The following is a 22,758-nucleotide window of genomic DNA, read 5'->3' as shown; positions in this document are numbered from 1 at the left end:
TCAGTCACCTGCAGTCACTTGACCTTCATGAATTGACTATTCAGTGGGATTCTCAGCAATGCCCTCTTCTCCTCTTTTACTAAATCCACAGAGAGAGGCAGAGCTGTGTCTCCCTCCTCGGTCTTACCACATTGTGGATACACCGTAGAAAAAGAATACCTAGGAAACATGTCACGTCACGTCACGTCACGGTAGTTAGAGAAAGAGGCACTGAGGACACGAGATCACTCCAGGCTGAAGATGCCTTTGAAAAGGCATCCTGTGTTCACTAGGTCCCTGAAGGTAACAGCCACAGAATTTATGCAAAAGTGTCGAAGCCACCTTTCAAACGCTCGATGCATACTCTGAGCCACAACTTCTATTCTATCATCCTTCATTTTGTTACTCAGAAGCTTAGATCTGCAGCCTCTACCCTGAGACCCTTCTGTTGTCTGGCTATCTGTACAACCCCCTAGCAGCCATACCCTGCCCCGGAAACAGGAGGGTAGTTTCTGTGGTGAGTAATGGCTGCGTTCCATTCTCACGACTCTACTACTCGGGCTCCCATTAACAGCGGTAGGATGCTGGGCTGTCTCCTTTCCTTGTTTTCACGGTCAGATCTCCCCACCCTCCCAGGCCCAGCAGAAGACTTCCGGAGGTGGAAGAGCAGGACACCCAAGGAGACTCACTGGATGAATGCTATCTGACTTACTCGGCCCTTCCTGACCTGGCTGACCTGCAAGGGACCTCAATGAGGGCTGGCATAAACTCATTCGATGACATGGACAACTCTTCTACTCTGGCAGTACCTACTGAGTCCTCCATGGTCCAGCTGACAAAGCTCCAAATCGACCCCCAGGACGACCCACTAGGTTTGCTATCCCAGCCTCCGCTTATGCTGACAGGTGTCACCGCTGTGTAGGAGCCCGGTAGACATGGGGATCAGAGTCAGGCTCTGGGATACCCTTTTCAGCAAAGACCTCTGCTGAGACGTACATCTGCCCTTTGTTCCTCATCCCAGGCCTTGCTTAGGGCTTCTGACAGAAGTTAGGACATTGCAATCAAGGCAGATGTGACAACTCACACTCCCTTCTGCTGCCTAGGCTGAGGTGTCTGTCTTCATTCCTCATTTCCATTAAATGTCTCTCCTCATCTGCCATGCTCTCCTTTTCATTCCCATACAACGTCCCTTGAATTGTCGTGTCCGTCCAGAGATGCCGTCAGCCTTGCCTAGATCTTGGGATTTGTCCTTTCCCTGGTTTGACTGCTCTCATCCCCACTGTCTGCGTGCTCTGTGTTGGCTGTCATCACGGAGTCAACGTCGCCGTATGAGGCCATCAACACCTCTGCCATCAGCTGGCTTTGATGCTTCCCGGGAGTAAAGCGGAGCCTAGGCTTTGCCTGTCCCCGTGCACGGCTCCTATGTCTGTGGAGCGCAAAGGATTGTACACAAAGATTCCGTTCGGCTTGTGGGTTTGCATATTTGAACTGTCAGTCTGGTCTCTGTCTAAATGACCTTAAACCATCACACCTAGAGTATCTCATGGGGTGAGGCAATGAGAGAAGTTTGCAATAAGGTTTTAGAATCAAGGGAAGCTGTTCCCCAGTCCCTGTGGGAAAACACATGTGTCACTCTGTACGGAGACCCTTTGTCTGTAACCTGACCACAACGGGGAGCTCGGGCCCGAAGGCTGCGGAAAGCGCGCTGTGGCAAATTCCCAAGACACTCCCTGAGGCCTCCTGGAGGACTTCTTCCATGCCTTCCTCTGCCCCGCTAAGGATTATTCTCCCCACGTGGTAGTTGTAGTAGACCCTTGGTTTTAACGTACAAGTGGTGATCTGTGCAAAGTGACTGGCCCTGTCTCTCTGCATTTCTAGGAAGTCCTAATGATCTTTTTGAGGAAGAGGAACAAGACCCCCTGGCCCCCAGGTAATTCTAAAGAACTCTGGCTTCATTCAGTGGTGAATTGAAGGACTATTTCAAGGAACAAATAGAAACTGACAAACCTATCTCTTTCATCCCTTCTCCAAACACAAACCCTCTCCTTGAACCATGATGTGTGTTTTCCCTGTGTTACACGTCTCCGTTCCTTTAATGGACTCCTCCATTTCAATCACCTGCAGTCACTTGACCTGCATGAATTGACTAGTCAGGGGGATTCTCTGCATTGCCCTCTGCTATTCCTTTACTAAATCCACAGAGAGAGGCAGAGCTGTGTCTCCCTCCTCGGTCTTACCACATTGAGGATACAATGTACAAAAAGATAACCTAGGAAAAATGTCATGCCTCATTCGTCACAGTGGTTAGAGAAAGAGGCACTGAGGACATGAGATAGCTCCAGGCTGAGGATGCCTTTGAAAAGGCATCCTGTGTTCACTAGGTCCCTAAAGGTAACAGCCACAGAATTTATGCAAAAGTGTCGAAACCACCTTTAAAATGGTCGATGCATACTCTGAGCCTCGACTTCTTCCACCATGGTTCAGAGTTTGATGCTCAGAAGCTTAGATCTGTTGCCTCTACCCTGAGATCCTTCTGTTCTCTGGCTATCTGTACTTCCCCCTAGCAGCCATACTCTGTCCCTGAAACAGCAGGGTAGTGTCTGCGGTGAGTAGTGGCTGTGCTTCTTTCTTATGACTCTACTTCTCGGCCTCCCATTTGAAAGAGTAGTTTTATGGGGTGTCTCCTTTTCTTGTTTTCATGTTCTGATCTCCCCACCCTCCCAGGCCCAGTCTGTGTCTGCCAGAGGTGGAAGAGCAGGATCCCCCATGGGACTCCCTGGATCAATGCTATTTGACTCACTCAGCCTTTCGTGACCTGGCTGACCTGCATGGGACCTCTACGAGGGCTGACAGAAACTCCTTCGATGATATGGACAGTTCTTCTGCTCTGGATATAGCTAGTGAGTCCTCCGTTGTCAAGCTGAGAAAGCTCCAACTCGACTCCCTCGCTGACCCCTTATGTTTGCTATTCCAACCTCTGCTTACGCTGAGATGTGTCATTGCTGTGTAGGAGTTGGGTAGATATAGGGATCGCAGTCAGGCTCTAGGCCAATCTTTACAGCACAGATATCACGTGAGGCATGGACCCGCCCTTCATTCCTCATCCCAGGCTCTGCTTATGTCTTCTGATATACGTTAGGACATTGGAGTCAAGGTAGATGTCACAACCCACACTCATTTGTGATGCAACGCCGCAGGTGTCTTTGCTCCTGATTTCCATTAAATGTCTGTCCTCATCTCCAGAGCTCTCATTTTTATACCCATACAATGGACCTTGTTTTTTTGTCCCTTTTCAAAGATGCTGTCAGCTTTACCTGCATCTTTGGCTTTGTCGTTTCCCTGATTTGACTGCTCTGATTCAGTGAGTCATCACAGCCGTATCAGGACATCCACACCTCTGACATCAGCTTGCTTGAATGGTTCCCTGAGCAAGGCTGAGCCCGGCCATTCCCCCTCCCCATGCATGGCTCCCGCGTCTCTGTACTCGAAGGAATTGTACACACAAGATTCCTCTTGATTTGAGGGTTTGCAGATTCAATCCATCAGTCTGGTCTCTGTGTCTAAATGCCTTTCAACCATCACACCTAGAGCATCTCATGAGATAAGGTAAGGTGAGAAGGACGCTGTACGTTTTTAAAACTCAGACATGCTCTTCCCCAGAATCCATGGTAAAACACACGTTTCACTCTACACAGACTCTTTCCATGTGGCCCCACCACATCAGGGAGCTCGTGCCCGAGGCCTAAGGAAAGCTAACCGTGACACATTCCCAAGACACTCCCGGAGGCCTCCTGGCAGGTTTCTCTCACACTACCCTCTGCCCCATTAAGGAAAATTATGCCCGAGTGTTAGCTGCAGCGGATATTTCATTTTAACGTACCGATGCCATTCCGTTTAATGTGACTGGTCCTGTCTCTCTTTAGTTGTAGAAAATCACAATGATCTTTTGGAGGTAGAAGAACAAGACCCGATATACCCCAGGTAACTCTGAAGATTCGTGGGCTTTAATTCAATGGTGACATCTGGTGATCTAGGCAAATCTAGAAATTGCTAAATATGCCTCTCTCACCCATTCTCACATGCACAAAATGGGCCATTAGCAATGGTTTCTGCTTTTCTGGGGCACTACTATAAGCCCCTTTCTCAATCCCTCCCAAGCCTGGAATCTGCAGTCCCCTGATGCAAGTATACTAAGCACACAGGACTTCTTGCCTTCTCACAGTCACGCTTTGATCCAAATCAGGCCAAAGATGCCATCTACCTCTGCTGCTTTTGCATTATGACGTGGGTAGGAATTCACGGCAAGACAACTGTTTAGAAAAAAACATAAAATTCGTGGGACACACAAGCATTCTAGGAATCTCCAATGCTGCCATAGCCTGGGGTGGTCTTGCTCCTTTCTGCAAATTTCAACAAGACATAGGCCAAAGTGCTGGTGCTGCTTTTCTTGTTTTCTGAGTGTGCTGTTTGTTGGGACAGTGGTGCACTGGGGAGGTTCAGACTCTCTTCCTTTAAACTCCCATTTTGGCCATGCTCTGACCACCTCTTGCTCTGGTTCCCTCTCTCCTTCCCTGATCTATCCCTGCTTCATCCACACCCTTCCCCAGAGGGAGGCAGAATGGCTCATCTCCCCTGATGGGGACTTCCCATTTGTTCTCTGTGACCCCACCCTCCTCCTCGCTGCCCTAACCCACTGGGACTCCATGTTGACTCAGCCTTCCTGTTGCATCTCCAGTCCTCCCTGTAACTCGAGGCTCTGCACGGAGCTGCCCGTGGTAGAAGAGAATGACGTGCCACAGGACTCCCTGGATGAATGTCATTTGACTTCTTCAATTGGCCATCACCTGCCAGACACCTGGAGGCCTTGTACAAGGGCCTCATCCACACGTGACAAGGAGGAAACCTTCGAGGGTCTGGATGTAGATGGTAAGTAACCCCATTGTGAGGGGCACAAACTTCCTGGGAAGGGAGGGTCCCAGGAAGCCTGTCTTCTCTGTATACAACAACATAAATAGGCTGAGAGATGCAGCCCTGCCAACAGGCCCTGTAGACCCATACTGGTTTGAATATGCTCTTGGATTTTATTTTCAAAACACTGGGACACCCGGGGGTTAAGCCTCCAGCTCTTGATCTGCGCTCAGGTCCTCCTCTCAGGGTTCTGAGTTCAAGCCCCACGTTCTGATCCACACTGGATGTGGAGCCTACTTCAAAAGAAAAGGCATCATGTGGGTCAGACAAGTTTCCTTTCCTTCTGTCCCACACTATCCTGTGTCACCTGCCCCCTCATGAGCAGCAGGCTGTTGGGACCAAGTAAGGTCAGAGAGGAGAAATGGAGAGAAAGGGACAAAAACTCAGCCACCGCTATCTCACCTGGAGGCATCTTGGTAACAGGCCTCTTATTTCCAAGAAGAGTCTTTTCCGACCCAAGAAATTCTATGGCCACTTGTACGTCTTGTGTATCTTCTTGCAAGCTCTCTGCTCTCCACCCTGCTATGCAGTTGCTCCCTATGGGCAGCATCTGTGCTCTTTCTGCTGAGCTCAAAGTTCATCTTCCCCGGGTGTTGGCCTTCCTCTGGGGCATTTACATGGAAGATCCTGAGCACCCAATCCTGTCTGTCCCCTGTTCCATGGATTCAGTGAAGCCAAAGCTCTAGTCCCGCTTTTCCTCCCCTGTGGTTGGTGGGCTTTTCACCCTGTGTGCAGCATCAGTAATATTTTCCCAGCTTGGATACGGTTTCTGTCACGTGTCAACTCTCGGTGGCATAATGCCCTCTAAATGAGCAGCAGCCTGTGCACCTTACGTGGCTATAGGCATCATTCAGGGGCAAAGCAAAGACTTGTTTCCCTCTCCAGGATCTTCAGAAACGTGGAGCCTGCTGAGTGTGACCCCCTTCCGGCCACGCTCACACAGGTGCGCAGGCCAAAATCCACTTCCCGTCTCTTCCCGCTCAGGCTATTTTCTGGACTTCCCTTCTGGGAGAAAAATTGGCCCCGTTAGGAGACTTTCTTTGCTGAACAAAACACATGCTAGGGCCAGCAAGGAGTCCATGATGTTCCTTATTGGATCAATCTGGTACAGTGAAACTGCCTAAGAAATGTTTTGTCCCTCAACCTTACGTGGACAGTAACAGCCTTTCCACCCTAGGACTACCTTCTCCCGAGTTTCCCCATCCTCCCCGAGGGCCAAAGAGACCAGGCATCCTCAGCATTACAGCAATTTGGGAGGCACAAATGAAACACACGGTTATTTAGCATTCTCCAAGGGGCAATAGAATCCAGATGAGTGGACGGATGGAAGGGCAGACAGAAATTGCAGATGAGAAGCTTCAAAAGGCTTCAGAGCTGGGAAAAGGCCCCATAACTTGGCCCGTGCTACCTTTCCGCAACTCCCTCTTCTAGGGGTACCTGAAGCCTCGAGGCTGAACTTCTTCCCTCGTTCTTTGTTTCCACTACACATGGACAACTCCTTCTCCCAAGCCCTGAGAACTCTCCAGGAACTTCTCTCTAGGCTCTCAGACCAAGGTTACTATGAACAGAATGATAGGCAGGAGCTACTGGGCCCATCCGAAGGCCCTGCGGAGTCAGGGGGTGATTTTCACCTCAGAGACTCTGCAGCCTGGTCACCTGCCAACACAGCATCCACAGGCTCAGAGACAATGGGGACATCTCCTTCATAGCCATGATGCCTGCCTCTGGACCTGCTCCCAGGGTGGTCTCACAGAGGGGCGGGGGTGTTCTGAGAGCACTCAGCTAAGGAGCCCTGGGATGGATCCCATTGAAATCTCTTCTCGCTTCAGCTCCGATGCAGTCTCCCTGTCACCAAGGGCCATCCAGTGGAAACTTGACTTTCCCAAGAGAACAGGTGCAAAGTTCCGGGGCACAGACACAGCCAAGCACCCCGGTGGCTGATTCCCTGCAACTTCAGCTGGACCAGCATTTGGACCGTGGTGACAACAGAGCCAGGCTCAGCCTCTCCTCTGCCATCGGGAGCCTGGGCACCAACATGGGTTCTGGGGACCAACCGCCACTGCTCCGAGGTGAGAGGGAAGGTGACTAGGAAGCTCTAGGCCCTGTGTTGGTCATCACAGACTTGTGGCTACAGGTAGCAATGGGATGAGGGTGAGCCCCCAAGATGCTGCAATACAGCAAGGTGAGCAAGAGCCTGGTGTTCAGTATCAGCTCTGAACCAGGTGCTGGCCTTGCCACTTCCTGGCTGTGTAACTGGCCAACTTCCGCCTCTTCTCATGCATTTTCCCTTGAGTCCGCTTACTGAAAACCACAAAAAATGGGGTCTCTGTCTCATTGTTCTTGGGAACATGAAATACAATTCATAGGGGCCCTGATGCAACAAAATTGCATGACAATATGTATGAATTTGTCACATCGAATCCTCAGATGCCTGTGGGGTTTCAACTCTTGGAAATAGTGTCAGGGCATTGTTTCATGTGGGGAAGAGCAGTTTTAGGCATATCTACTATCGCCGGACACCATCCTGCCTGCCTTTCTCAAAAAGGCTCATGCGCCCATTTTTCTCTCCTTCAGCATCGTCAAGCCCATCTGCCCTGTTCGGTGCTCACAGACACTGTAGAAATACTGGCCTCGCAACACCGCGTACTACTGATTTTTGTTTTTTCCTTTTCTAAGCTGAGAAGGGTCCACTTTACCCCATGAAGTATACATGTCACTCTCTCTTCGGGTCCTCCATCTAGTCCATCTGCTCCCGTCATCTCCGGGGCCTCATGCCCAGCCTCCTGCTCATCAGGATCCACCTCTGCTCAGATGTCCTGAAGACTGAGCGTTTCCACCCTCCTCTGCATCCTGTCTTCCTTCCGCACCAGCACTCAGAGTCCCTTCCTGGAGCCTGGGGTGCCTTGGGGCTCCTCGGTCAGGAGCTAACCTCCCTGAGAATTGAGGAGATGCCGTTCCCAGGGGGAGGCCACATCAGTAGCAGCACTGTGGCACCAGGGAGGGCCCTGGAGAAAGAGCTCAGTGAGTGCTCGGGGAAGCCCAGCCCGGACCAGGGCCTTAGAACTCACCCTCTTTACTGTCTTCTCCCTGTGGCCTGTCACTTCTCCTTGGCACCCACTGTCCTGCCCCAACCCGCTGGCCCACTCCCTCTCTCTGTGACTCGCCTCCCATGGAGGCCTGAGCAAGAAACAAAGCTCCATGCCAGCTCCTTGGTCAGCTCTGCTTATTATAACAAAAATGCCTCAGACAGGCTGACTTCTTAACAACAGAAATCGGTATCTCACCGTTCCGGAGGCGCGCCAGAACCACAATCAAACAGGGACACATTCGGGGCCTGGTGACACTGCCTTCCTGGCTCAGAGGTGGCTGCCTTCTGGCTCTGTCCTCACACTGCAGAGAGGCGACGGAACCCTGTGAGGTCTCTTTTATAGGGCGCGAATCCCTTCTAGGGGAGGAGCTGCCTCCCCAAGGCTCACCCCATCATACCATCACACTGGGGGATGAGGTTTCATCCTATCAGCTGGGGGTGAATACAAAATTACACGCTGGGGCAGATGCTTTTACTCTGACTTGTTCCCACCGACTCCCCCATGGAACATGTCCATGGTCACCTGTTTCTCACCACTGCTTTTCTCGTTCTTTTGGATTCCGTGTCTTTTCTTTTACTCGATACAGCTGAGCAGAGCGGGGGTAGAATGCTCTGGTCCTGTCCGCAAATCCCTCATTAATCACTGACTCCCTTATACATACATATATACATACAGACACACACATTTCTTCTATCTTAGGTCACACACATGTTGTCTATTCGGTGTGTATATTATACGTAGTGCACAGGTATGAAACGCTGGCCATGTTGATGCATGTTGTATGCATTCCCCAGTGTGCTCTTCCCTGGTTGACCCCGAAAGGCTTCCCTGCAACCTAGACTTTGCTGCGCTCTACAGTCTCTTCTCGACAAGAGTACAGCCTCTTTCCAGCACGATTTCCTTGTGTGTGGAAACTTCTCTTTCCCAGAACTGTTTCTTTTTACCGATCGTTTCTCGTGCTTTCACTTTTGTCCATTGGGAACCTGTTGGCCTCCTGGCTCAGTGAGCCTTACTTGAGTATGAGAGAGAGAGCCAAAACCGGAAGTAATCAAACTGTGTCCACGGGCCTGTGATCTGTCAGACGGCCTTTCTCATTCTGGCCACTGTCCTTCTTTGACATCAATGTAGGTGGAGGTTCAGAAAGATCATGAATCACAGCAGATCCTGTCGATGTGCTTTTCCTTGCAGAACTGGCTTTGGATGCTTCCATGTGCATGAAGAACCCTCCCAAGCCGGAGCGTGATGCTGGTGAGGACTCGAGGGACAGACAGCATGGCTGTCAAATCCATGGCCACATGAAAGCCCTCCGTGTCATGAAACAGAAGATTCCCAAGAGAATACTGCAGTTTGGCCAGTGGAGACTGGCATGCAGATTCCCTGGTCTTCAAGCTTAGGGCCCAGAGGTAATCATGCCTTTGGCCCTTGGGGCATGGACTCCTACTGTTCTCCTGCTGATTAGAGCTCCACCCCCCCAACACCCCCGACCAAACACACACTGTCTCTTCTCTTGCTCTCCCTCCTTCGGCCATTCCCACAGCTGGTGCTTCCCCGGTTTCGCGTGGGGGCTGCCACCCTGCCGGCCCTTGGTCTCCATCACCGGGATGCAGCTCAACTCTGCTGTGTTCCTGCCGGGGCCGTCCTGGAATTCCCTCTCCCCTCTCTCCACGCCCATGGGGAAGCAGGCCCCACGGCCCTCCTCAGCAGAGCAGCATTATTACACCCATCAAACACTTAGAGCTCTGCCAGAAACCACACGCTTTCTTGGCTTCCTTGCCCTCCTTCCCTGCTTCTCCAATTCCAAGCCTCCTCCTCCCTGGACCGAGGTCTCAATGAGTCCCTTGCACAAGCTCTCTCCTCTTGGGACGTTCAGGAAATCTGAGCTAGGTGGACACAGAATCCTCACCTGGGACCCAGCTGGTGTCAAGCTTCTCCTCAGCCCCTATAATACATGAGACAATGAGGAAGGAATATTGCCTGGAAACCCGGTGTCTAAAACATGATCCCTTCCCTGATCGAGGTTGAAGAATTTCAGGTTTCTTGCTTTCTGTGGCAATCAAAACCATGGTTCACAAAGTCACTACGAGGACTTCCCAGCTCCCTGACAGGTCTATGACAGATTGAAAGAAAATAATCCTATGGTGTTATCATACAACATCTCAGGAAACAATCTCAGGACTCCTTCTCCTATCTATCCATTTGCAGGCCCATCAGAATACCCCTGGAATCCATGAGAGGCTCTACGCTTATGGAAAGTTGGGGAAAGAAGGGATGAGAATCTAGAAAGCAAACATGAATCCTTCTCCATGTGCGCTTTACACTTTGCTGAAGCTTATACTTACTCAGACTATTCCTACAAATGCCCCAAGGTCTATCCTGTGTGAGATAACATTCAGAGACCCTTGTTGTCCCTGAGGGAAAATGACGTGTCCCTGATAACACCCAGGCTGTCCTTTGTGAATTCCCCTTGGGGTTTCTCCTCCCCGGGCTCATCCCTCAGCACCTTTGGGCTTGTTCCTGGGAGGCCAAAAGTGACCAACAGTATCTACTGCCTGCCCACACCTACAGATCAGGGGCTGTCCTCTCCCTCCCCATCACAGGTTTGCACAGGGCCTGAGCCTGGCTTTCAGCCCAGGCTTTTCAGTCACAGGTCACATGGCTTTCGGGGGTCCTTAGCCCCTGGGGCCACAGCTCCTCCTCTGCACAGGGCAGAAAAGAAGTTGGAGATACTCACAGGCCCCTGTGGGCTCTCCTAGTCTAGGACTCATTCCAAAGCCTGGCCTCCTTTTCAGAAGACTGGGACAAGGGTGAAAAGGGGATGTGTTTGGCTGCCACGGGTCCCCTGCTTCCTGCAGCAGCCTGTCTCGGAACGCGCGTGGTGCGTGCTGGGTGCCCACCTCCCCGGGAGGCGTCAGCAAGCCATCACTTGGCTTCTAATGGAGGGGCTCAAGGGGGAAGTGGCTGCAGAGGAGGAGGCAGTTGGGATCTGGCAAAAGCTCACAGCAGCTTTGAGCTGGGACATCACTAGCCCCCTGTTGGGGGAGCCCAGGGGCCCCTGCATCCTCCAACACAGGCTGCCTATCAGTTTCGTGAAGGTATGACTTCTGACTTGGGGCTCTCAACTCCCACTCTACCTGGGTGTGGCTCCCCCTGCAGCTGCTCCTCTGGAGACGCCTTCAGCTTGCTCCTGGCCTCTGTCACCTGGCCGCCACCCCTCCAGGCTCAGCCACCAGTAGCATCTGACCAAGACTCACATTTGATTTCTCTCACTCTTCCTCTCTCAGATGACAAAGACTGCAGAAACTAAGAAAAAGAGGCCTGTGTGAATGAAAACCCCATCCTGAAACTTCATCCTGAAACCCCTTCATTTTCCACTGGATGAAAGGAAATCTAAAGCAGCACATCAAGTTAAAGCCCAAAGAGAGCATGGGAGAGACACTTTGCTGAGAATCCACATCACAATCCCAAGCCATTCTCGATGATTTTTACTGCAAGAGACCCATTGGAGGAGAGAGTTTCTTGCCCTTCAGCTCCAGTTGTGATAAACCCCTCAGGAGACCAATGCCTGCCTAGATCACACCCCCGTTTCCAGAGACCTTCAGTCTTGCTGCTCTCAATTCCATCCTGCAGAGAACCAGAGTCAGCAGCACCACGGGAAGAGGCCACATGTCACACTGGACATTCTGGGCCACCAACTGGGCTATGCCAGAAGCACACAGCATTGACTACACCGTGTTCTTCCTAGAGACATTCAGCCTGAATTTGAGCACGAGGGAGTTATCAGACACCTTCAGGATGTGGACAATTGAACCAGATGACCGGTCTGTCTTTCTTCACAAATCCCTGTCACCACAAATAAGAGACAGCAACATGGAGGAGAGATAGGTTGGGTTCCAAAGGATGACAAGAATGTGTTGCTGTATTTTCTTACTCCTTCGGAACCCAAAATATCTCCTCACCGTTAGGTGGCTGTCTCCGGTGGTGGTGACATTTCCTTGTTTGTAGGGGACAGACCACATGTCTAGCTTAATGGCCTACATTCTCAAGTTGTCTGATCAGTTCCTCCTGATTAAATTCAGCCTGTGGCTTGGGCCAGGACACTCCACGGTTAATGCTGCATGTGTCCCAGCTAGCCTACCCGGAGACCAAGAGGGTCCAGTGTGCCCATCACCACTCTTGTGAGAGCAGCTTTGGTTCCATTGCTATAGAGTACCTATCAGATTGATCTGTTCACAGCAAGACACATGCTTTGCTTTCTGAAATTGGGAATCTGGTACGTGGAGGACCCTGAGGATGGGTGACGAGCCTCTCCTCTTAACCACTTTCTCTAACATGTTGCCATCTTTTACTGCTCCCTGTCGTATCTCCTAACCCTATCTGTGTTTGTACATTGGAAGAATTCTGACGTTTGGATATCTATACAATGTGTATTGCATGGCAATGCACTGTGGAAAAGAACATTCTGTCCCCCTTCTATGTCATTAAAGTTTTTGGTTCAGACAACCACTATGAACTTGTGGGTTATTGACATTGGATGCTCTAAGCTCTCCCTATCATGGTGATTTGGAGGATCGGGACATTTGCTCATGGAAATGTGCTTGGTTCTCATCATCACAGTTATACTGAGTCTCCATCACCTTTAGGCTCTACGTACCCTACCGGGAGGACATGTTTCTGTGTTTAGCTCTCTGAGGTATTTCTTTTCTTTTCTGCATGTGCACCTGTGCGCCCATAGGCCTGTCTGCTGTTTAGGAAGGTCGTATACGTAGGGCTGAGCATGACACCGAAAGTCCGTGGACATGTTTGGTTCCCCATGAGCTTGCCAAACTTCTCGCCTTCAGTTTGTCAGTGTGAAGGGATCTCTCGAACTCAAACTTTTGACATTCTTGTATTTTCCCTTTCCTTCTGTATCAACCTGACCTGGTATACTACTGTTTCCGCCCAGTGAAACAGATGTTATTTACATCCTATTTTTCCCACCTACTCCACTCCCAGAGTTTTGTCGTACAACTGCCAGTAAGTCTATTCAACAGTGACCAGCTGTTTGAAAGTCAAAGTTTCCTCTGTCATCTCTCATCCAGGGAAGTTCACTTCAAAGGACTCCTAGTGAGGGAATGAGGACTCCGTGAGGGTTGCATATTCAATACTCTTTCTCTACTGCCTGCATAGGAGGACATCCTCACTGAATAGAAAGTACTTGCACCACCAGTTTTATGGAGTGTTGAAAGTGACAGTGCCATACCAGGGAAATACAAACCAAACCATGGTGAGATACCACTCACATCAGTCAGAATGCCTACAGTTAACAACTCAGGAAACAACAGATTGTGGCAAGAGTACAGCGAAAGGGGAACCCTCTGACACTCTCCGTGCCCATGCAAACTGGTGCAGCCACTCTAGAAAACAGTATGGAGGTTCCTCAAGAACTTAACATCCCTGACTCCTAAATGACCCCTCTATGTGTACGTTGCTTTCCTTGCTCTTCTGATTATGTCATAGGGACCACGTTTCACTGACATCGAGTCCCACATCAGACTCCCTGCTCAGTGGGGAGCTTGCTACCCCTTCTTCGACTCCTCCCCATTTATACTCTCTATCTCAAAGAAGCAGGTAAAATCTTAAACAAACAAACAAAAAACAAGCAACAGAAAGAACCAATGAGATATCCACTCACCCCCATCAGAATGGCTAAAACCCAAAACATAAGAAACAACAAGTGTGGGCAAGGCTGCGGAGAAAAGGGAACCCTCTTGCCCTAGTGCTGGGCACACAAACCGGGGGAGCCATTGTGGACGATGGTATGGAGGTACCTCAAGAACGTAACAACAGAACCCCCCTATGATCCAACACTCCTACTACGGGATATTTACTCTCAGAAATACATAAGCACTAGTAAGCACAAATACATGCATAACCAAATTCTGGAAAGAGCCCAGATGTCCGTCCATAGATGACCGGTGAAGACAAGGCGGTATATTTATACCACGGAATATTACTCAGCCATAGAAAAGAATAAAATCTTGCCATTTGAAATGAGACAGGGGCATCTAGAGTATATTGTACTAAGTCAATTAAGTCTGTCCGAGATAGCTCAACACCATAGGATTCCACTCGTATATGGAACGTAAGAAACAAAATATATAAGCAGAGCAAAAGAAAAGGGCGCCAGACAGACCAAGAAACAGACTCTTAACTAGAGAGAACAAACTGGTGGTAGCCAGAGGGGAGGGGGACCAGGGAATCGGGGAATGCAGAGGGCGTCAAGAAGTGCACTTGTGCGAATGAGCACTGAGCAATGTATGGAAATGTTCAATCACCACATTCTACTCTTGAAACTTATGTTAACACTGTAAGATAATTATACTGAAATTCAAGTTTCAGAAAGGTAAAAATAAGTTTCAGAAGATGGAGCACTGCTTGATAGATTCCTTTGACTTGACCTCATGCCATTCACCTGGCGGCCTGTTTGTAATCAAACATGGAAACTGCGTGAAGATTAAATGGGGTCAGATGGGCCAGGTCTCCTTCCATTGCAGAGTCCTCCTCCTTTTCTCCTCTGGCGGAGAGACTCGATTGAAAAGATCCGTGTTCTGCTATTCCCACTTTGCTGTTTTAGAGGAACGTTATAGGACTCAGTGTTCCCTACTCATATACTCATCACTGTATCAGAACAGCCTCGGAGAGTTAGTACAAATGCAACCTCGCCCTTTTGGTTTCTAGCAATTCTGATTCAGTGGGCTGACGTGGGGTCTGGAATCTTCTTATTAAAGTCCGGTGTTTAGTCAGTTTGGAAACTCCCTGAGATCATGGATGTCCCTTAGAGTTCTTGAGACGCATGATTTCCTACATATTAGCACTTCTAGTCTTCACAGTCCACTTGTTCATGGGAGCTCTCCTTTTTCCTGGTTTGCAGATGAAGAAACAAAGGCACACGGAGGACCCAGTTCCCCTGTGACTGGCCCCGGAACCCCTTGCTATGGGGGCTGGAGGCAGGTCTCAGGGAGAGTCCTCTTCTACGCCAAACCCCACGCCCCCATTTGCCAATTCGTGCCTATACTTTCTGCAAAGGTGCTTCCTTTACCTAGACCTCATTCCTGCCCGAAACCTCCGGGAAAAATTCCATCACAACGGGCTAAGAGCATCACGTTGTCAACACTGGCTACTGACGTGAGACCCTGTGCTTGAAAATTATACTTTGGGGCACCTGGGTGGCTCAGGCAGTTGGGTATCTGACGTGGCCTCGGGTCATGAGCCCAGGGTCCTGGGATTGAGTCACATATCGGGCTCCCCGCTCAGGGGGAAGCCTGCTTCTCCCTCTGCCTGCATCTCTCCCTGCCTGTGATTGCTTGCTCTCTCTCTTTATCTCCAACAAATAAATAATAAAATCTTTGACAAAAAAAACTTTTACTTTTACTTCTCCAACTACCATCGATATATAGTGCTAAGTAGGTTTTAATGTTAACATATTATTAAGTAGATGTTCATTCATTCCAGTTACTTTCAGTAAAAGTCTTTGGTTATCCTGGTCAAGTGTACCAGTGACTTTATTTTAAAAAATCAAAAGCTTCTGCACAGCAAAGGAAACAGTCAAAAAAACAAAGAGGCAACCCACGGAATGGGAGATGATATTTGCAAATGACAGTACAGACAAAAGGTTGATATCCAGGATCTATAATGAACTCCTCAAACTCAACACACACGAAACAGGCAAACATATCAAAAAATGGGCAGAAGATATGAACAGACACTTCTCCAATCAAGACATACAAATGGCTATCAGACACATGAAAAAATGTTCATCATCACTAGCCCTCGGGGAGATGCAAATTAAAACCACATTGAGATATCACCTTACACCATTTAGAATGGCCAAAATTAACAAAACAGGAAACAACATGTGTTGGAGGGGATGTGGAGAAAGGGGAACCCTCTTCCACTGCTGGTGGGAATGCAAGTTGGTGCAGCCTCTTTGGAGAACAGTGTGGAGATTCCTCAAGAAAATAAAAATAGAACTTCCCTATGACCCTGCCATTGCACTCCTGGGTATTTACCCCAAAGATACAGATGTCATGAAAAGAAGGGCCATCTGTACCCCAATGTTTATAGCAGCAATGGCCACGGTCGCCAAACTATGGAAAGAACCAAGATGCCCTCCGGCGGACGAATGTGTAAGGCAGATGTGGTCCATATAAACTATGGAGTATTATGCCGCCCTCAGAAAGGATGAATACCCAACTTTTGTAGCAACATGGACGGGACTGGAAGAGATTATGCTGAGTGAAATAAGTCAAGCAGAGAGAGTCAATTATCATATGGTTTCACTTATTTGTGGAGCATAACAAATATCATGGAGAACAAGGGGTGTTAGAAAGGAGAAGGGAGTTGGGGTAAATTGGAAGGGGAGGTGAATCATGAGAGACTATGGACTCTGAAAAACAATCTGAGGGGTTTAAAGTGGTGGGGGGGTGGGAGGTTGGGGTACCAGGTGGTGGGTATTATAGAGGGCATGGATTGCATGGAGCACTGGGTGTGGTGAAAAAATAATGAATACTGTTTTTCTGAAAATAAATAAATAATTTAAAAAAAATTCAAACAAACACCCAGGGTTCCTGGGTGGCTCAATATGTGCAGCAAGCGACGTTTGTCTGCAGAGTTGTGGGTTTGCGCCCCATGTTGGATGTAGACATGACTTAGAAATAATCCAAAGAAAAGTTTAAACATTGAATATGTGTATGGGGAAATTTTTTACTCAATACACACTCTTGTTCATATATATATACACTGTGATTACTTACACCATAACGTAGTGCTTTAATGACCATAGCTTCATGATGAGCTTTGACATGGAGTGGATTTCTCCAGTTTAAGGCTTCATGGCCATCTTGCTAGTCTCAGAACCTCGATGTGCATATACATTTTTATTTTATTTTTTTTTTAAATATTTAATTTATTTTTTATTTTTTTTTTATTTCCAGCATAACAGTATTCATTATTTTTGCACCACACCCCGTGCTCCATGCAATCTGTGCCCTCTATAATACCCACCACCTGGTACCCCAACCTCCCACCCCCCATCCCTTCAAAACCCTCAGATTGTTTTTCAGAGTCCATAGTCTCTCATGGTTCACCTCCCCTTCCAATTTCCCCCAACTCCCTTCTCCACTCTAAGTCCCCATGTCCTCCATGCTATTTGTTATGCTCCACAAATAAGTGAAACCATATGATAATTGACTCTCTCTGCTTGACTTATTTCAAAATTAGCTTGCACATTTGCCCCCAATGTGTCTTCTCCCATGTGAGTCTGAATGAAACTCATTTGGTATTCCAATCACCTGGAGTCTCCTAATCTATGCATGGGATAGATGTCTTTCTATTCATTTAGATTGCCTTTAGTTTACCCCAGCAATCGTTTCCAGGCCTCTCTGTTGTTTTTAGTTACTTGATCTACAATATGGCCACTATGCACATTTCTGGAAGACTTCAATTACATTACTTGTTAGAGAGAGACACAGTGACAGAGGGAACACAAGCCCAGGCCAGTGGGTGAGGGGGAAGCAGGCTCCCCACTGAGGAGGGAGCCTGAGGTGGGGTTCCATCCCAGGAACCTGGGATCAAGACCTGAACTGAAGGCAGAGGCTCAACGACTGAGCCACCCGGGCGCCCCTATTTACAGGATTTTTATATGGAGAGAGAATACTGAAGTCTGGAAAGCACTGAAGTTCTCAGACACAAAGGCACAACATCACTGATCGTTAGGACAAGGACACCCCTATTAGACTTTGTGAACTTGCCTCGATTTCTCCAGCTGGCCAAGTCAGAGGCGGGAGGTACCGATACCAGCAGTTTCCTCCGGATACCTGGGAAGTGTCAGCTGCTTTGGGCCACCTTGGAAACCAGGAGTTGGCAGGCAGTATCCCAAGGAGCGGAAATCTGGTCCCAGTCTAGGGTCCCTGGGCCAAGATAGGTCAAAAACACCGTGAGACTGGAACAACCACTGACGTCATGCCCCAGACAGCACTGGCCACTTCCTCCCAGGAACTCATCACACCCCCGCTTCTCATCACTTCTGCTTACTAGACTGAAAGCCCTGTGACAGTTGCAATGATGTTGTATTGACCTCTGTATTGACGGCTCCAAGGACCAAGCCAAGCACTGAGGAAGCTCTCAGAGAGATCCCTTCCCTGATCCAACAGAAGTGGTCGAAAATCTCGAATCTCAACTGCAGTCCTAGACCGAATGTCCTGCAGGAATGCTCTCTGCTTTCTCCCAGAAGGCAACAAATCCCCCTCCTTAAAGAAGAGCCGCAACAGGCTCGATGTCCCGTGACATGCCCTTGCGGTGCGCTCTGATGAAGAAGGGACTGTCCTCTTGGAGTCTTCTCAAAGGCCCACCCTGTCATTAGGATTCGAGGTGCTTGGCCTACCCCTGCGCCCTTTTGCTGAGCAGGGAGCCCCCTGTCCTGCCCACTCACCATGAGACTTGATCCCGGGGACCTGGGATTAGGACATGAGCAGAAGGCAGACTCTCAAGGGACTGAGATACCCACATGCTACAATATCTTGTTTGCACTCTCCCACTCACTGCTTGACCTCCCCAGTGAAATCCTCTTGATGTCAGAATTCCACGCTCTTAACACTAAGGACTAAGGAAAAATGAGACCCTGAACATATAGACAAAATATATAGTGCATAAAGCCCTTTACCACCATGCATTCCAAAGAATATTATTGGTATCACTGTCTCAGAGGCAAGAGCCCCCTACTGTGGTCGTTTCTGACCTTACAACAATAGTCTGCAGGAAAGGTGGACCTCTGCAACTCTAATTCAAATGCCCCTGATCCCCCTAGGCCCACACTTACTTGGAAACATCCACCGTAAGGGCAGCTCCAAGGTTGAAGCTCGTGGGCACCTCCTCCTCCTCTGGGAACTGGTACAGTTCTCCAGCAGTACAAGCGAATCCCGATCCATCTTGTGGGGCTCCGTCCCAGGGGCACGGGCTCACTGTGCACTGTGTGACTCTCCGAGTCATCCCCCTCAGCTCATGCTGCCGCATGCATTCCTCGGTTTCCCTTCAGTTTTCTGGACTCCGCCTGGGCTTATTCTTCCCTCCTCGGGCAACCACCTGCACCACCATGGCCTTGTTCTTCTTTGCGATATTCTCATCTTCCAAACTTGCTGATATCCTGTCTTCCAGCTCCTCTTTCCATTCTCTGTCTTCAGTGTGGACTCAGCCCAGGCTCCTGTGGGAGACACACAGAGAAGGGACCAAGTCAGGTCCCGGCTCCAGTCCCCAGGACTCCATAACAGGCACCTCAGTCCCTCGTGCACGTGCAGACACTGGAGCAGGAAGGGACTTGGGAGAATTTGAATATCAACTGTAATTGACACATGGGGAAACTGAGGCCCACAGGAAGTCAAGAGAATTTCTCCCACCAGCTGACAGCAGCAGAGCCCCCACCCAGGCCTTGGCTGCAAACTCCCCTGTCCAGGCTCCTCACTCCCCCTCCAGAAACCCACCTCTGAATATCAGGGGACACTGGTCAATCGAGATTCCACCCTTAAAACAAAAATGGCCAGAAGGAATTTCCCCTGGAATATGCTTTTGTCACAATTCTACACCCCTACAGGTTATACTCAGTTGGCTTACAATCCGGGTGACCTACAGTAAGTACACCCTCAAGATGGGAGAGCAGGAAGGCCTCGAGATGGCAAATGCATCAGGCTGAGCAGTGTCTTTTCTTTTCCTGTCTCACAGAGTATGGGTCATAGCTAAGGTGGTCTCAGCTGAGGTTGTCTCCAGTCATCTAAGGAACTAACCTACTGGCCAGTAAGGGCAGGCCGGGCCCTAACCCAGTTCTTCCTGGACCTGTCATTGCAATCTGACCCCACTGGGGGACTGAAACCACCACGCAAATATAATGAAGCCATAGGTGATTGGAGGACCCAGGCTGGACAGGAGAGCACATGCCTGTGCCTGCCGTTCTTGACCCGATAGCCCCGGAGGGGTGGGAATCCACGAAAGCGCTGTGTACCGCCATCCGGGCCTCTGGCTCTTATCAACCTTCCTCCCCTATCGATTTCACACCTGGGACAACCCATGCAGGAACAAGTCCTTTTGAGCCATTGTGAATCGAGAAACTGAGACACAGGAATCTCAAGACACAGCCAAAGTCATACTATCCCATCAGGTTTGCAGCTACAGCTACAACTGTTAAGATCCGAGCTCTCTCTTTTTTTCTTCTGTTTTAGGGATTTCTAGGGACAACGAACAAGGCCAGCCTCTCACACCGCAACGGACACTCCCAGCCTGTATTTTCTGTATTTTCTCATGTTTGGAAATAAATAATCATGCTTGCAGAATATCAGCCTCCGACAAAGCTGTTTGGAGACCTTGATAAAACAAGACAAACCAAGGCCATCTGACAATATTGCTCAGGACAGACAAAAACAAGGTCACAATGCAACCCACAACCCAAACACCGTCTCTCTTCCTAGGAAAATGACTAGGACTTCTTGACTACAATCATAGAATTGCCAGTGCTAATAGTGTTCAGTAGAGATCAAACCCCGCCTCTTTTCCAGGCTCCCCCCACATCACCTCCCCAAAGTCCAAATCCTAGGAAACGGCCTCTAACTGAGACCGTGGGGTGTGTCACTTTATGTCCACAAGGGATAAAAAAGCTAGCGAGGTCAATGAGAAATGTGTTCCTGGAAATTCCACAGAAAGGAATGAACACCCACGTCCCAGGAATGCACAGCTCTCAAAACCCAGCATCAGCAATAAAGGTGATACTGTCTATGAGATGCCCAGGCTCTGGAAACACAGAAGTTGTTTTAATCCTTAAACAGAAACAAATTAAAATTGAAATAAAATAAAATTAATAAAATTGAGATAAAATAAAATAAATAATATAATATACATTTAAATAAAATGAAATAATAAAAAGACCCTTTCTACCAATGCCATTAGTAACGAACATGAACCTCGGTGTTCAGGCAGATTTTCCCAGCCCTGGCCGACACAGAGACTGCTCTGGATCTCAGGGTTGAGAGCTGGAGCCACACGTTGGGTACAGAGATCACTTCAACGTAAAATCTTGACAAAATGTTTAAAAATACGCAGCACCCTGCAGGCTGAGCCAGTTAAGCCTCCTACTCATGGTTCTGTTCAGGTCTCAGGGTCCCCACAGGGCCCAGTGAAAGGACCTCTTCAGATTCTCTCCCTTGCCCTTGCCCTTGGCCTATGCTCATGATCTCAGGGTCCCCACAGGGCCCAGTGAAAGGACCTCTTCAGATTCTCTCCCTTGCCCTTGCCCTTGGCCTATGCCCACTGTTTGCAGGCTTGCTCTGGGGCTCCGTCTCACTCTCTGTCTCAAGTAAATGAAGAAAATCTTTTAAACATGACAGAAGAATAAAAACAAAATAGCCACTGAGGATAAGTTAGGAAAGAAGCTAGCTAAGAGAGAACATGCAGCACAGTATAGCTTAAGAAGGCCTGGGATCAGCTCCAAGCTGGTATTCCCAGCTGGGCTGAGAGCTCCAGCCCTCCCCATAAAAGAAGAGTGAGCTCTCTGATGACCCAACCAGAGGCAGGCACTGGTGCTCTCTGCCATCTCTAGCCCCAAGCTGCCACGCTGGACTCCTCCTCCTTGTCTAAGTGCATCAGCTCAGCAGACACTGAGCTCAAAAATCAAATCCGGGAAACGACAGCCACGTGCTATCATAGAACCGGGAGCTTGAGTGGGCGGCAAGAGGACAGGCTGCAGAAGGAAACGCTATATTTGCTTCAGGGATCAGTCAGTCTCAAGAGCTCACCACCCCACCCTATTGAACTGTATGGGGCCCCCACTGCATTCCTCAGGAATCGGGGCCAAAGGCCGAGCTCCCAGGGTTCATGGATCCTGGCGCCGCCAAGGCATCCAGGACTCCGCGGGCTCTTGGGGTCTCCTTTCAGGCCCTCCCTTCGCTCCCTCCCTCTTCCCACGACCCTGTGGGATGCTGGTCCCCACGCCGTCCCCCTGCTGAGCGGGACACCTGCATCCCAGCTCTCGTGCCGCTGCAAACCGTCTTCCTCACACCTGGACTTACCACACACACCTTCTGGCGCTATCTGTCTTCTCCGTTTGTTCTCTTACAATTTGGGCTCTGATTCCCAGCGTCTATCCTTCGCGTTATGCCACCAGGCTTTCGGTGTTGTTCTTCTTCCTACTATTACAGCTTTCATTTTCTAGAGCTAGTTTTCCACGCCCCGCTCCCAGTGAGGCCTCAGAAACCACAGGAGGCCCAAACCCCAGCGGCTGTCCACATCACTTCCGGCCTGGCCGCCGGCTGGCCATTGGCCAGGAGGGTGCGATGGGCGGGGCAAGCTATGGGCCTGGAGAAGGGCTTGGAGAAGGGAAAAGGTAACAAGGGAAGGCTCCGCCTATTGCACCTGTCTGGTTGGTTGCTTGCTTGCTTTACCAACTAGAAGCATTACTTTTATTAGTTATAGTGAAGGGTGGCAAAATTCTCATAACCTCGTATTTACTATTGCAAATATTTTTCCCAGATTTTTTCAGGTATAATAAGCACATAAAACTACATATATTGAAAGTGTACAATCTGATGACTTATACTACATATTCCTTATAAAATGATTACTGCAATCAAATTAATGAGCACGTCACCTCACAATCACCTGAAAATTTTTCTTTCTTTACTTTCTTTTTTTTTTTTTTTTTTGTAAG

The 22,758-nt window shown here is 49.2% G+C and overlaps 1 protein-coding gene, 1 long non-coding RNA gene and 1 pseudogene across 3 annotated transcripts in view; 2 read left to right on the top strand and 1 right to left on the bottom strand.

Annotated features, from left to right (window-relative positions):
* Window positions 1-3,327, top strand: part of LOC116567449 — a 276,013-nt pseudogene extending 272,686 nt beyond the window's left edge.
* Window positions 3,328-3,908: 581 nt separating this feature from the next.
* Window positions 3,909-12,032, top strand: LOC116567597 (neuroblastoma breakpoint family member 6-like). 2 transcript variants are annotated; one of them, XM_032302744.1, is made up of 5 exons: window positions 3,909-3,960; window positions 4,715-4,905; window positions 6,777-7,016; window positions 9,225-9,439; window positions 11,318-12,032. In XM_032302744.1, exons 3-4 carry the CDS (start codon window positions 6,782-6,784, stop codon window positions 9,428-9,430), a joined length of 441 nt encoding a protein of 146 aa, XP_032158635.1. In that variant the 5' UTR covers window positions 3,909-3,960; window positions 4,715-4,905; window positions 6,777-6,781; the 3' UTR covers window positions 9,431-9,439; window positions 11,318-12,032. The 2 variants fall into 2 exon arrangements, with proteins under 2 accessions (XP_032158635.1, XP_032158634.1); XM_032302743.1 differs by lacking the exon at window positions 3,909-3,960 and adding an exon at window positions 4,256-4,356.
* LOC116567601 overlaps window positions 4,197-22,758 on the bottom strand; it is a 42,800-nt gene continuing 24,238 nt past the window's right edge. Inside the window, exons 2-3 of the long non-coding RNA XR_004276274.1 lie at window positions 18,892-19,272; window positions 4,197-4,289 (exon numbers count right to left, since the gene is read on the bottom strand). This is a non-coding gene — a long non-coding RNA (uncharacterized LOC116567601). The remainder of the gene's footprint in view (window positions 4,290-18,891; window positions 19,273-22,758) is intronic.

The sequence above is a fragment of the Mustela erminea genome, chromosome 10 (genome assembly GCF_009829155.1).
Source record: "Mustela erminea isolate mMusErm1 chromosome 10, mMusErm1.Pri, whole genome shotgun sequence".
NCBI classification, from domain to species: Eukaryota; Metazoa; Chordata; class Mammalia; order Carnivora; family Mustelidae; genus Mustela; species Mustela erminea.
This window is presented reverse-complemented; position numbering and strand designations above follow the sequence as displayed.

Excerpts from the sequence above, each read along its gene's own strand:
- LOC116567597 (XM_032302743.1), top strand. Across the intron at positions 4,906-6,776 it reads CGAGGGTCTGGATGTAGATG|CTCCGATGCAGTCTCCCTGT; the intron begins GTAAGTAACCCC and ends TTCTCGCTTCAG. Across the intron at positions 7,017-9,224 it reads CCAACCGCCACTGCTCCGAG|AACTGGCTTTGGATGCTTCC; the intron begins GTGAGAGGGAAG and ends TTTTCCTTGCAG.